General features: G+C 41.3%; 2 protein-coding genes across 2 annotated transcripts in view; one reads left to right on the forward strand and one right to left on the reverse strand.

Annotated features, from left to right (window-relative positions):
* LOC118411113 overlaps positions 1-15275 on the forward strand; it is a 96415-nt gene that overhangs the window by 74274 nt on the left and 6866 nt on the right. The window lies entirely within an intron of this gene.
* On the reverse strand, positions 625-11598 carry LOC118412634 (60S ribosomal protein L4-A-like). Its single transcript, XM_035815626.1, has 9 exons — positions 11437-11598; positions 8700-8877; positions 7829-8074; positions 7090-7214; positions 6354-6483; positions 5208-5364; positions 3898-3981; positions 3109-3271; positions 625-802 (listed from the first exon to the last, which is right to left on the reverse strand). Exons 1-9 carry the CDS (start codon positions 11581-11583, stop codon positions 704-706), a joined length of 1329 nt encoding a protein of 442 aa, XP_035671519.1. The 5' UTR covers positions 11584-11598; the 3' UTR covers positions 625-703.

Below are 15275 nucleotides of genomic sequence, written 5' to 3' on the forward strand. Positions count from 1 at the left end.
CAAAGTAGGTGACCGGCAGTATTGCATAGTGTATATGTCCCGAATCATTGACATTTTCTTTATACAGCAAGGGAAAAAAAGATGTCCATTAGACAACTTTACAGGCTAAGGTCAAGAATAAAACACTGGCCATGTACATATGTGTTGTTGCAACCTATGCATGAGAGACTTTGGAAAACTCAAATCTATACTGAATTTGATAAAAAAATCTTTGCTGTTTCTGCTACGATGACCTGTGATTTTCTAATGCTAACGGTTTTGTGAGATGTTGATGAAATACGTTCATTTTATAAGGGCACTCTAAGGCAACCTTGTTCATTGTACACCTGTGGTGTGATGTAGAAACCGGTTACTTAAGTAGCTACATTGTGTATAACTGTTTATCCTGTTAACTTACAACATTGACGTACTCAAACTTTTCACTATGCAATCTTCAAGAGACTGCATCTTTGTTCTGCCCCCCCGTCCCAATTTTCCTCCCCTCCCTCATATTAAAGACTTTTTTTTCTCTGATATGCTAATTCATTTTAAGGTACTGTACCATCATTTTCTACTTTCCTTCTTTCAATTCTAGATAACTCAAACAAAGCAAAGAACACAAAAACCAAGACAGAATGAAGTTTTTAGATATATTTTTGAGATTTATTGTGAAGACAACTGTCCTCTTGGGTGCACTTCAGTGCTGAGCTGCAAGGGGGAGCTCCTACTTCTTGCCCTTGCCTTTGCCCTTGCCTGCAGTCTTTGCTGCAGCTTTGCCCTTAGCCTTGCCCTTAGCCTTGGCTGCAGGCTTCTCCGTGACAATCTGGAAAAGAAAACAAAGGTTGTTAGTTCTGGATTCAAAATATACAAGAAGTCTGTATCCGAACACTTTACATCTCACTACATCTATCATTATGTAAAAAACATCATTATTTCAGTTATGGACTGTTTCATGATGAGAGTCATCACTAGAATTGTTAAAATTAACATAAGATAGTGTAGTTCTGTATATAGTTTGTTTGTTGTTTGTTTGCTTGGTTGATTTATTTATTTGACAAGAAATTACAGTTTGCTAACTAGTAGCATTTGAAGAAGAGTTTTACACTGTCCTTCAGTTTACTACTTTAAGGTTGATTTTTCAATAAAACAATTGCACCTTGTACAGTACCCAATGTATCTTTCTTTCATTTAACTAATTGATACAACTTGTATGTAGCCTGGGTACCATACGGATAGTAGTTCGCTCCTATGTTCGCTTCTGCTATCCGTCTGGAGACTTGCGCATTCAAACCTTTTGGTGGTAACGTCAGTTAATAAGCGAAGTAAGGAATGGGTTCTAGAGCACTTGTTTGATGACAACAGCCCGGCGCCTGCATGCACAAGGGGACGCAGGGCTTTTTCGATGTTGGAACACCGGTTCGAACCCATTCCATATTTCGCTCATGAGTAGGGACCAATCAGCGCCTGCTTCCAAAATTTGGACGATTCCGGACGAAAAGATGGTCTGCGTTCCCAGACGGAAACACAGAGAAGCGACTGTATATAGTGTACAATGAATGTCAGAGCTAGAAGCGACTGTATATAGTACATAATGAACGCTGGAGCGAACTACTTTCTGGATGGTACCCAGGCTAACTTGTATGGCTTTCAAGTGCCCTTCATAAGAGGTGTAAAGGATTCCAAACTAGAACAATACCAGTGTTCTCACCAGGCCTTTTCAGCATAGCGGGCCGATACGCTGTGGGCTGGAAAAATGACGCTGTAAAAAGCCCGCTACGCTGTATTTTCACCCAGCGTAGCGGCAAAAAAATGGGGGAAAACTGGAAAAATACCGTAGTAAAAATGCGAAAGCACGTGCCAAGCACGCGCCTCCGCTGTTTCAGCTCGAAGGGAGGTGTTTTATAGCACCCCGCGTACCGCTATCTCGCAGCCCCCACCCAGGACCGCCCCTTGCGCGGCGTGCGTTCTGTACTGTAAACAGAGAACCGGCACAAAACTTGTAAAAAGTTTCGGTTCAAGTCCGGTTAAAATCGGAACGGCAAGAAACGCTTCTTGGACTTGCACAAAAATAGCACTTGTATACATTCCCTTTTATGTTGCAGTATACTTGTAAATCATCCAAAACCTTCCAAAGATCGAGAAATTTGCGTTGAGAAATGACGAAAACATCGTGCGTGCATGCAGGCAGCTAGCGGTAATGGCGGCGAAAACATCGTAAAATCTCGCAAAAAATTCTCGCGAGATCTGATGCGTCTCTGTGACGTCAGGGGACCTCATTGGTTTAGGATAAACAACAGCAACGACCGCCATTTTTAGAGCAAATTTTACCGTATTTTACCCCGAAAATTTCTGCCGTTTTGGAGATTTTGCGGGCCCAAAACTCATATCAAAAGGAAGCAAAGGTATTCTTGTTGTTTTTACGTCCAACACCTCTTATGTGAACGCATTATTCGTCCGCCGATCGCGAACTTGAAAGTCGGCCGGGGATTCCCCGTGCCGAGCACATGTTTCTGCGTGTTTTGTTCTGTTTACGATGAAAAAAAATACGATAGAAACAGAGACTGTCAAAGTTGTTTATCTAGAAAAAGTTGGTGGCAAACCGGACAATATTTATGAGTACTGTTGAGCTGAGTAAAAATTGTTGTTTATGAGTTTTTAGTTGTCTTTGATGCTTTGACTCAAAGTATCGTTATGTCAAACTGCTACAATTATCGTAGATATGCCCCTAAAAACTGATACAATAAGCCTTCTGAATAGCCTAAAATGCAAGAGCTTCCGGGGGGCTTCGCCCCCCTGGGGCCCCCCCACCCCCGAACCCCTGCCCCGACGCTGTGAAAAAATCCTGGTGAGAACACTGAATACTCCTTTTTACAAACCACGTCGTGCCTTACACTAATGTACATACCAGTTCAAAGCATGGAACTCAAATGTTATGTGCCTTAGAGAGTGGTCCCACGAGTGCGTATATCAAGTCTGTGTGACTTTCGTATGTATCATCTTCCCCGCAGACTTTACCCAATCCAAAAACTCCACACTAAACTTCTACAGACTTACATATACAAACTTCAGTGACCACTCCTTTACCACTTTTGTATTGAATACGGAAGACATAGCCAAACCCAGACTTACGCCGCGCTTCTTGTTCAGAAGTTCCTCCTTGGCGGCGCGTCGTTTCTCCTCGGTAAGGAGCGCCTGTCGCTTCATGGTCTTGGCGTACGGGTTGAGCTTCAGCATGGCCCGCAGGTTCCGCAGGGGGTTCTTCTTCTGCACCGCACGCTGCTTGTGGTCACGCCTAATGACGGACAAGAGAATCCTTTAGTTCCACCTTCCCATTCAAGCTAATTTCACTACCATATTTTCTCAATTTAATCATACAAAGCCTATTATTTAAAGTAAATACAAGGACAAGTCACAAACAGAACTGTACGACTGAAAGACAAAAACTCATACTTTTGCACCCCTTCTACACCGATCTTGAACACATTTATAAATAGGTAAATTCAAATTTATGGTGTTTTCTTGTCTTTTCTGCAGCACCACCTTTCTGTACTTGAGGTCTTTTCCCCATTTATCTTAAAGTATATATCATTTTATATGCACCCCAACTAGCAGCACCTTTTACATCTTAATAAGTTTTAAAAGTGAGTACTTCAAAGAAAGTACCTTTGGTCAGTCTAATGTCTTTTGTCAAAAAGCACTAGAAATTGTAAGAAAGTTCATGTGCCCTTCCAATGTGTCCAAGAATATTTTTTGTTACTTTAAACTTTATGCAAATCATCAACTTACAAGGCAAGCTTTAGAACTCTGAAAAATGTTTCGCACAAGACTAAAAGGCAGACGGTCATGGTGTAAAAAGTAAGTGAGATTAAGATTCACTTTGCGACGAGTAAAGAAGGAATGAGGGAGTGAATGACTTACTTTGGTGCCCTGATGGCACGTTGGATCTCCTCACTCTTCAGCAGACGCATCAAGTCCGTGTTCAACATCTTTGGCATGGGCAGGCTGAGGGGCAACAATGTACACATGTCATCTTCAAGACACCATACATACTAAGATTTTAACCGAATGTTATTCTAGACTTTGTTTCCTTTGTAGCGGTTTAACACTCATCAGGACTTTAACTCCTTAAGTGGACCAGTAAGAAAAAAAGGACCTGAAAAAATTCAATAGCATTTTGGACCAATTAGAAAATGAACACATTATCTCAGTAGGTTTGAAGACATGAAGATAGGACTTTAAAATGCCAGTGGGAGTTGGATAGTCCACCTTACAGATTCCTTTGTAGAGAAATGGACCATTGTTTTGAGTATCACCCAGAATTTTTCACAGACAATCTGGACCTGGAACTGATCCTGAACTGTACCTGAAAATCTGAACTGGTACCCACCCTAGTCTAGACCATGGTTACCACATGTCAATACATGTTTCATTTACAGTTTCCACAAAATAGGCAGTTATCTGATAAGAAAAGTTGTGACCGGATTCAGACGTTTGTTTACCGTCAGGAGTCAGGCTCTGTAGACGACAACTTTGTATCATCATCCCCAGTCACATGTGGCAAACTTACATTACATCGCTACTCTTGTTACATAAAACAGACTTGCAACATTACAAACTAAAATTTCTGTGGCCACACAAACAGCTCTTTTCCTTTTGGTGATCTTAAAACAGATTAGAACAGTCTGTATCTTAATCAGTACAAATGGTTTCTGAAATTAAACATTAAAAAATCTTTCTCCTAGCCTTTTGTTTTAACTATATCCTCAAGAACTGAGGAGATACTGTAAGTACAGAAATGTTTGCATTGGTTTTATTTCTTATATTGCTTTTTTTCAGAGGCCACTTCACCGCAAACTCAGAACCACCGCAAACATTTTTCCATTACACTATGCGACTACTGTGTATGGTGCTACCATGTAGACTCAAAACCTCTGCGAAGACTCCAATATCCTGCTACCATAAAATTTAATCCTCATGAAATTAAATCCATTTACAGTAACCAACGAAATGAACTGGTTCTGGCCTAAAACATATTTGGAAGTCTTCAGTATTGATGTTTTTTCTTTGGCAGGTAAACTTAAGCCTGATTAAATCTTGCTTATAGCAGTCCGCCCAACATCTGCCAGCCTCTGCGGAGAGGGGCCAGTTACAGCCCCGGACAGCAGAGTTTGTGTTACACAGACTAGGTAAACTTAAGACCTTCAAACATTGCAATCTTCACGACTTACTTGAAGTCCTTCTTGAGAGTGGAAGGTTTTCTCCAGGTGCCGTACAGAGCGTCCAGTTTCTGGATGGCGCTCTCTGTCCAGATGAGGAAACGGCCGAGATGACCACCGGGAGCGATCTTCAGGAGGTTCAACTTGTCCACTGGCAGCAATGTTATGCCTGGGGGACAGACAGGGGAGTCGTTAAGTTTATTAGTGCAAAATGGAAAAGACTTAGGCACGATCTAGACACAGTTTTACCCGATATCAGCAAGCCTACAACCTCTCGCCGACAGCTTTTTTTCATCGTCTAGATGGAACTGCAATATCGCCATAACGATATCGGGAAAATTTCTCCCGAAAGGTCCGGGACATTCGCCTGACAGCTTAACAGGGGTCCCCGATAGCTTAGCAGGGGTCCCCGACAGCTTCCGCACGAGTGTAGATGTGTCCCGACTTTGGGAAGGCTCATTAGCATATAACGCGGGCTCATTAGGCTATATAGCTGTTTATGACTGTAAGCGCCACGGGTGTCCAGCAGCCAACGTTCCAGATCCTTCCCAACATGTCCACAGATATCGGCAAAAACTGTGTATAGATTGGGCCTAACTCTAGGAGCAGGCATCATACCACTGGATGTTAAAGAACCAAACACTCATCAAGAAGAGTAGTGGTTACTCCTTGTGCTTGGCTAATACATGCAAGGAATACAGAAAGCAGGTCAAAGACAAAAGATTAATTTACATCTCAATCTGTAATTTGATTGGTCTCAATCCGTAATTCGATTGGCTATAGACTGCTATTTTGATTATCAACTACTAATCTAATCTGCTGACTTCCTGGTATTCACTAGTTGTAGAATACTACAGGCGTGAACAAAAAAAAGCGATCGCTTGCATAGCAAAGTGCTACCAACTACTTGAAGAAAACATCTTGTTCGAGCTCATTTGAGAATGACAAAAGAACAAAGAAGATGGGAAATATTATTTTGTTTGTGAGCTCTCACCATCAAACACAAGCTATCACATGAGAAGCATGTGCTGTTATTACTACTGCAGTTTCAGCTAAATTTTTTTTTCTTTTCACTCCTAAAAATGTCTTACAACTAAGAAAATAGACTGATATAGCCAAGGATGTGTTATTCTTCTAAGATGTTTCGCAGTGACATACCTGGTATGTTCCTGAAGGCTCTGACGATACCGTTGTCCTTGTCGTAAATAATGCAGGGACCCCGCTTTTTCACAAAACGACGATTCCTCATTTTTCCCTTGCCGGCACGGATACGTTTGCTGTTATAAACCTGAAATCAGACACAAAAAACATTCAACACACTTAAAATCATGGTAAATTTGCTGACACATTTTTCTGTTTTTTACTCCATGGATCAGTCTACGCTTTATAAAGTCACGGAAGTCAGAAACACGGACCATAGCGTAATCATCACATCCACCAGATTGACTCTTTTACCAACTTTTAACCTTCCGCTTACTGCCTATCCCTGTAACCAATAGAGAACATGCTAAAAAGCTTCTACAGAAAGGTTAAATGCACCAAGTTGGAAACCCTACAGCTAGTGCCACATGATTATACACCAGACTTGAATTGGTAGGGAAACAGCTTTGGACATGCAAAAAAGACAAGTCCAGACATGAACCAAAACCTCTGGACCTGAACCTGAGTTTAGGTAAGCAACATTACCCACTGCCCAATCTATCACTAAGTGTACATGTACATGTTGTACAGAGAAAATGTTCTTATCACAATTTTGTCATTTTTCAAAATTAGAAGATTTGTAAGAAATCCCATATCTTCTGTGCACTTCCAAGATGCTCAAGATCATCTTTTCATTCTTTCAAAATTCCCTACTTTCTACATATTGTTATCTCTTCCTTCTGTTTGTCCTGACCTTCTGAATGTCGTTCCAGGCCTTGAGCTTGCGGAGCAGCTGGACGGCCTCCTTGGTCTTCTTCATCTCCTGGACCTTGTCTCCTACCACCAGGGGAACCTCGGGGATCTCCTCGATACGGTGGCCTGGACAGGGAAAACAATGAAAGGGATTAACTTTTCATTCTTCCAGTATTCATTCCAGTTATATAGACAGTCACAATGACATGTGCTTCGAGTATTTCCGAGAGAGCATATTCTTCACATTTAAAATGTCACCAAAAAAATTGAAGGCTTTGATGCAAAAATTGTTTTTGGACGGACGAAAATTTGCTTGTTGGGATGAATAAAAATTTCCTTCCGAAAATCGGAATTGCAAGAGAAGAAATTGATGAAAAATGTAGTTTCGTAAGCTAAAAATGCTGATTTAACGTGTAAAACTCAACAACATGGGCTCAAAAAGTACAATGCGTGGGACAGGAAAGAAATCTAAAGCTTGAGACAGCCCTTGGTCTCACACACAGTCACTGTTCGACTACCAAATTTTAAAGGACTTCAGTCAGTATTTCTACAATCTCAGTCCACAAGATCACTGAAAATAAAACAAACCAGAGATTTTCTATTGTGGGATCAGTCTACGCTTCATAACGTCACCGATTTCAGAAACACGGACCATAGCGTAATCATCACATCCGCCAGGACAGCCGTTTTACAAACTTGAACTTATCATTATTTCTGTTATAAGACAAACCAGTACGCACCCTTTGCCATGACTAGTGCAGGGAGAGCGGAGGCGGACAGAGCACAGCAGATGGCGTAACGGCGCTGGTTGATGTTCACACGGCGGTGCCAGCGCCGCCACGTCTTGGTGGGAGCGAACATGCGCCCGCCGCGGCACATGTTGCCGAACGCACCCTGGCCGGAGCGGTGGGTTCCGCCACCGCGAACACGGGGGATACGTGCCACGGCACGGCCAGTTCCCCAGGACTCAGCGCTTGTCTGGTGACCTATAGACATTAAAATGAAACTTTTTGTATCAGTTATACTGTACTTTATACAAACACACTCTATTGTAAAACTAAGACACAACCTTTTTCAATTTCCTTCTACAGTATTTAACAACAAGGAAAAATGGTGCAAAGACTAGCGGACTGCTAGCCATCCATGTCAGGGACCCCCGTAGCAGTTTGTTTAAATACTGTCACTCACTCACTGTCCCGTGAGTACTTTTGTACTGGTTATAATCAGTGAACGCTGTTTATCGTCAAGTGTTTCAGAAACACGGACCAAAGCGTACTCATCATGTTTTTTACATTCCACTTCACGGCATACGTTTCAATCAGTTTTATGATTCCTGCCTGTTATGGGGGGAAGGGGATGTTGCTTGACTGAGAAACAGCATACCAATCAGAATATGTTGGGTCGATTTGTTTCGAAGATTTCCATATGAATACTATACTTTATGAAGGCATCACTTTCATAATTATCATATCTAGCTGCTGACCTGAAAATTTCAGGCTTGGTGTGTAGAAATTCACAATTAAGCTGCTGGCTAAGTAGGAAGGCAGGAACTACATGTATGGCTTAGAGTTAGAAATGTATCTTACAATTCTGAAAATGACATCTACTGACCTGCGAGCTTGCTGACGCAGTACGGCTGCCTGCTGTTCTTGCGAACGTTGGCATGCACCGACTGGACGATGTCGGGCCGGATCGGCGCCTTCATCACCGCGGGCATCGTCACGGTAACGGACGTGGACTCGCCCTTCTCATTGTGCACCGTTATCAACGGGCGCGCACACGGGTAAGACTGGAACAATGAGAAAAAATGATTTAGATCTAAATATGGACTTAAGTCAAGAATTTCTTAAAACCAGTTTTTAATCATAAAAAATATTCTAAATGTGCAACAGCCTGTTCTTAAGACTGTGTAATACCTTATCCAAGTATACATACTTTTTTAAATGTGTGATAATAGTAATAGTCAGTGAACGCTGTTAATCGTCAAGTGTTTCAGAAACACGGACCAAAGCGTACTCATCATGTTAATTTCACTTTACAGCACAACTTCAAACTAAGCGCGAGTTCAACATTATTCTACAATTTTGTAGTACAAATGGAAAAATTTCTGAATGCCCATGACAACGTGTTAAATCAAAACGTGACCATATCTTTCTTATGACAATTTATCTGCTATACTTTCTTTTCAATAAGCCTGCTACATTTGTGAACTCGCATATTTTTTGCCTTGCCGCCAGGCAAGGCTTTACGCCAGCTTTTTTCCATGGATCAATGGACGGACCTTTTAACCCAGCCCTTCCAAAGCCCCTTCCAAAGGCCCTTCCAAATCGCCTTTCTCATGGACAAGTTTGACGGCTCAGGCAGACAATGGTACATCCCTGTTGAATTTTAAACCCTCCATTTTACGTATTTGTTTCTGTTTGCGGTCGGTTCTAAAAGCACTTAATATTTGGTTACATTGAATAAATGAAGCGTTTGTATGGTAAAATTCCAAATTCATTTGGAGTGACATAAAATCAAGTGCATTATCTCGCAACAAGAATTGCATTAGCTATTCATAAAGATGAAACAATTTCCAAATCAGGCTAATAAATTGTATGTGAATATATAAGTAGCCCTGACGTCATCAAAACGTTGGAGAGGCCTTCCGAGACCGCAGCAAAACGCTAACGTGAGTTTAGGAGAGCGCCAGCTCAAAACGTCACACGAGAAGTCGCAATAGATAATATTTAGGATCATTTTGTTATATCGCTGTGGCTATTGACACACTGAGTGTGCCTATAGTCTAAACAGGCTATTGACACACCGAGATTCCAGCCAGCCAATCAGAGCTTGTAACATGCCTTTCCCGACATTATTTTGCCAGGCTCTCGTCTCATTACAAACTTTTCACATAAGTAACAGTTGTTTAGACATTTTTCGGAGGATTAGACATTAGAATCTTTGAATCTTGGAATGAACGGACGTATTCAAGTTATGCCTTAGATTTGGATACCTGTTAATACAACTTGGAACTGTGAATGTTAGCATGGCGTAGTGGTTAGCGTGATTAGTCGCCACACTGCCGACCCCGGTTCGAACCCGCCTAGTAAAAGTTTTTTTTTTTCAATTGTCCTTTTACCTTTTTACAACATCCATTTGATATAAGAATATTTTCGTCATGCGACCAGAACCATGAAAACCCACCTTTGGGACTTTTTGGTCTGCATTTTCAAGAGTGCATGTTTAGGTAACAGTTACGTTTATTTTTTTCAGCCGCAGAATCCACCCGCTACGTTCTTATTTTGGACGGTACACTTATTATTTCTTTTAAATTGGACCAGGGACCCCTGAAATAATAAAATGTGGGGTTTTCCAAGGATAAAAGCTCCTTGGGTTTTCTAACCATAATTCTGCGGTATTTTTGCTCAAAATTCACGCCGTCGAAGCATATATTTCCGCGCCGCTATGTCATCCAAACATATCGGTTGATCTCGCTATGACGCTACAAAGTTCTTTCAAAATAATGAAAGTAAAACAACAACTATAACTTCGCTTCACTTGTGATATCAGTTTTGAGGCCGCAAATTCTCCCTAACGGCAGGAATTCGTCGGCAAACACAGCTGAAAACGTGTTCCAACATGGTCACATGCGGTGTTTGCATGGTACTAAATATAGTTAGCTCATTTGCATACTTGTGACTGGCTACATGCGGCCTATACCGTAAACACGTGAAAAAGATCGTATTTTGGGTTGATGATGGGCACAGAATGCCATTTGTATTTTCAGAGTGTTGCCTTTCAAATATAATCGTAAGATTTTCTCATTTTCGTGGTTTCTAGTGTCAAAATTTTAATAATACGTATTTAGCAGACAAGCAAATTATCCTTACTGCACGCCAAGGCACAGCATTTTGCCTTGCCGGGCTTGAAGTGCCGACCTACCTTTTCCTGACGATATTCCTACCACGCGGCAAGGCACAGCTTTTTAAAAAAGATTTCTTGTTTGGACAGACTTAAGATTGAAAAAAAATTGCTGTTTCCGTTTGGACTTTTTTTCTGACGGTAAAACGTTTTGGAGAAAAGCTATGTTTCACTTAGAGTCATATTGTGGCTAAGACAGAGTGGCATCAACTGACAACACAACAGTTTCGTGAACATTATCTGTTACAAATATTTCGCAAGACTTCACATGCAGAACTTTGCAGACATGTTCAAAATGGCGGCGCCCACAATTCCGCAAGTTTATACATCAATATTCCCTTTAAACCTCACTCGACAGCAAATATTTTCACACATACGGTAGCCCAACAGGATTATATTACTCAAGGCTGTACTAAAGTGGAGTTTTATTTAAGGGATTGCCTACCATTTTGACCAATTCTTCGACGGCCACGTTCCTAAAATGTGCAGCAATGGCCGCCACACGGGAAAGAGGGAGAGGGAGGTCAAGGGTTACGGGTCTTTCACTTTTGCGGAGTGATTTAATGATATTTCTACCATATTGAACACACATAATTACGTTTTTGACAGCAAAAGTATGTATAAAACTTTTAATATTTTTTTGCTATGTTAAATCAATAAGATTTCCAATTTATTTGCTCAAAAAAGTACAGTATGAACTATTTTTAAGAGCGGAGATACATCAAAAAGTAGTGACAAGTCGCCGTAGTGGAGGGGTTTCCCGATTTCCTTTACACGGACTAGCAGTCTTCAGAAGTTCTTTCCAATATAAGACTCTAAAATGAACAATTGTCTTAAGGTTGTATCCCTCTTAACAAAATTAATGTCAGATTACACCGAATAGCAAGAACAGAAGCTAAAATATATGTGTTTTCATCTTCAAATACCAAACTTTGGGCGAAACCATACAAAATGGATTGATTCACTTGAAATTTTTAGATACATTCCATATTCAGTCGAACTTGATATTTTGAAATGTAGAAAATTTATCAAATTCACAATAAATTTAGTGTTACTTGTAATTTTTGATAGTTTATGCAAATGGTCAAAAAAGAGAGTTCTAACATATTCTGCTGTCCTACAAGTTATCCCCTATTTTGGAATAGTTTATTCCGGTTTCAAAATGGCGCGGTAAGTTCAAACTTCCGGAAGTTTGCTGAACGTTTCGAACCCAAGTCAAAGTGAGCTACCGCTATGCCTGCTGCCGTCATGGTCCCCGAGGAAGAAAATGAGGTAGAAGTGGACAAGGAAGACCTGGAGACAATACTGCAAAGGTACGGGGGCAAATTGTCTTCAGATTAACTGCGAAAAAATTTCACATGGTCACATTTCTGGAAGGATGTTTATAAAAAAAAACTCCCCATATATGCAAAGTTTCTTTTTTACCTCCTTGGTTTCACAGGTGAAGGCACCATGAACGTAAACATCCCGGTATTTTGAAGGCACCAATTTACAGAAAAAATAACAGAATGTCCTCGTATACACCTGGTGATTATGCTAGACGTGACCTCTTGGTGCTGAGTAACACATGGTTCATCCATTCTTTCGATTGTCTCTCATGTAGCTGGTGTTACAGTGGGGTTCATGCGCTGCCAAACTGACCACACCAACAGCTCTGAGAAGTCCTCTGAGCTTTTGGCGGTGTGGTTTGCACGTTGGATTTGTGATCCGGCTGCCCGGGTTCTTTCTGTTCTTACTCGCCCCTCTGGAATGTTACACTGAGGCAATGATTGCAAGGAGAAAACATAATAAATTTTATCGTTGCTTTTCTCTGCGACGTTGGGTCAGGCCACGTTAGCAAACAGTTTTTGCCTAATTCAGTAATTGATTGTAGTACTTTGTACTGTCTCTATCGGTACAGTGTACTGGTAACATTACACAGCTCAACTGCTTACCGCAAATTGAACCAAATTCAAAGCTTTCATAATTTAAAGGGACATAATGTAAAAGTAAAGTCACTGTTTTCGGTCATTTATCTATACTATGAGTTGAGTCTACCTTATTACACTGCACAGCAAGATTTACAACGCATGGATGCGACTTTGTTGAGCCGTGAGGATGTCTTGAAATATGCGCACGTCCCTCCGCCGCTTGAGTTGTCCGCCATTTTATTCAACTCGCTGGCGAGCCAAAGAGCGCTTTAGAACGCGTTCAGTGGTTTGCTCGAATCATTACTGAAGTTTGTTGAAAGTCCGAAGATCTGTGAACGCATCAGTCGATTCGGAAATCTACGGTCGGCTTACTTCCGGTAGGCTCCCCGGAAGTAAGTGAATTTGGTCGCGGCTTACTTTGACGTTGTTAATGAGCACTAGAAATGTGATGAAATGACGCAGATAAGTTAGAAATAAGTTGCAAATGTCAATCTGAATGGAGATTTTCAAGTTCAGAACATTTGAAATTTTGGCGCCATATTTCTAGAAATTCTACATTATGTCCCTTTAAGATAGTACAAGATGTCATATTTTGCTTTTTACACCCACCAGGTTAAAATGTGGCAAAAATGGCGACTCTGAACTTTTCAAGGAGGAGTTTCGGATTCAGCTGCTGCCGCAATCCCAGCATCCCCTCTGCAACTTGATAGATCAAAAGGCACAGATTGGCTCCATCTATCTACTTCAGAGGGAACTGCAGGTGGGTGAAGTGTCAATTTCTGTGTTTGGTTTTGAGTTTTGGACCCCAAAACTGTATTTACCCAGTGTGGTAGGCTTTCCTGTTGTTTCGTAACAAAGGTAAAAAAAGGTGACTTTTTTTATTAAAAGTGCAGGAAATATTGTTTCTGACTCTGGAGGGATAGAAATTTTTAAAAATTTCAGTGGGAAGATGCCTCCAGACTACCCTGCAATGCTCAAAACTGTGCTATTTGCCATGTGGCTTTGACACTCTAAGATGCCCTAGCCTGGGTCCATCCGGAAAGTAATTCGCTCCAGCGTTTATGATACACTACATACAGTCGCTTCTCGCTCTGACACTTATTATTCACTTTATACAGTAGCTTCTCTGCTGTTCCGTCTGGGATCCTTGATCACGTTAACTTCTGGAAGCGTTCAAATTTTGGATGAGGGCGCTGATTGGTCCCTGCACTTGAGCGAATTAAAGAATGGGTTCAAGTGCTCGTTCTAACAGGCGTTCCAACATCCAAAACGCCCTCCATCCGCTTGCGGGAGGGAAGGTTGTCATGGAACAAACGCTGTAGAACCCATTCCTTAATTCGCTCATTAACTGACGGTATCAGCAAACGGTTTGAAAGTGCAGGTCTCCAGACAGGTAGCAGAAGCGAACTACTACTACCCAAATGGTACCCAGGCTAAAGATGCCCCCATGCTGTGAACAAATCCTGGTGAGGATACTGAATAAAATTGAGAAGGTATATTGTTGTATTGCTCAATTTATTATAATATGTTTCCAGGTTTTTTCCGACCAGCTGACCAGTGAGAGCCTGGATGGAGTGATGGACCTGAACAGTGTGCAGGGAGGGATGGAGACAGACGAGATGGAAGACAGCACGAGAGATGACAGCCTGGAGGACCAACCAAAGATGGTGACAGAACTTCATCCTGTGTCCATCAAAGATGCCAGGTAAACTTAAAAGTAACACAGCGGTCTGCTTTCAATTGAAGTTATTCTTTATTGCTTGTATGGTAAGAAATCATGCAACTTTTTTTCTGAATCCTGGAATTGTATACTGTAAATGCTTTTAAGTTTGCAGGGATTTAATTTCGTGTTAGCAAGAAAAAGGACTTTTTGCGGTGGTTTTAAGTTTGCGGTAGCACCATGCACTGTTACGTCTCTTACTGCCATGGAAAAATGTTTGCAGTGGTTTTAAGTTTGCAGTGAAGCGGCCCCCGCAAAAACCATGAACATTAAAATTTAAAGCACCACGAAAGTTTCTGGATTTACAGTATTTCAAGGCCTTTTATTTTTCAGAATGTACAATTTGAAAGTTGTTTTTCTATTTGCAGAAATAAAACTGTAATCTTACAAAATTTTGATCTTACAAAACAACCATGATCTTTCTGTAGGTATTTCCTATCCCTGTACGCCATGGCCCACAACCCAGCAGTTGGAGATGCCCAGCCTGCAGTTTTCCCACTGTGGGTGAAGGTGGAAGTGCAATCCAGCAGGGAGAGGGTCTGCTACCTGGGCAGTGAGCTGCATACTAACAAAAGGGGTGAAGTTACTGGGATGTCAACTTTCACAGTCACTGCAAAAGGTAAAGTATAGTTACGTCGATGAACGTAAGACATC

Source organism: Branchiostoma floridae, chromosome 3 (assembly GCF_000003815.2).
Source record: "Branchiostoma floridae strain S238N-H82 chromosome 3, Bfl_VNyyK, whole genome shotgun sequence".
In the NCBI taxonomy this organism is placed as follows: Eukaryota; Metazoa; Chordata; class Leptocardii; order Amphioxiformes; family Branchiostomatidae; genus Branchiostoma; species Branchiostoma floridae.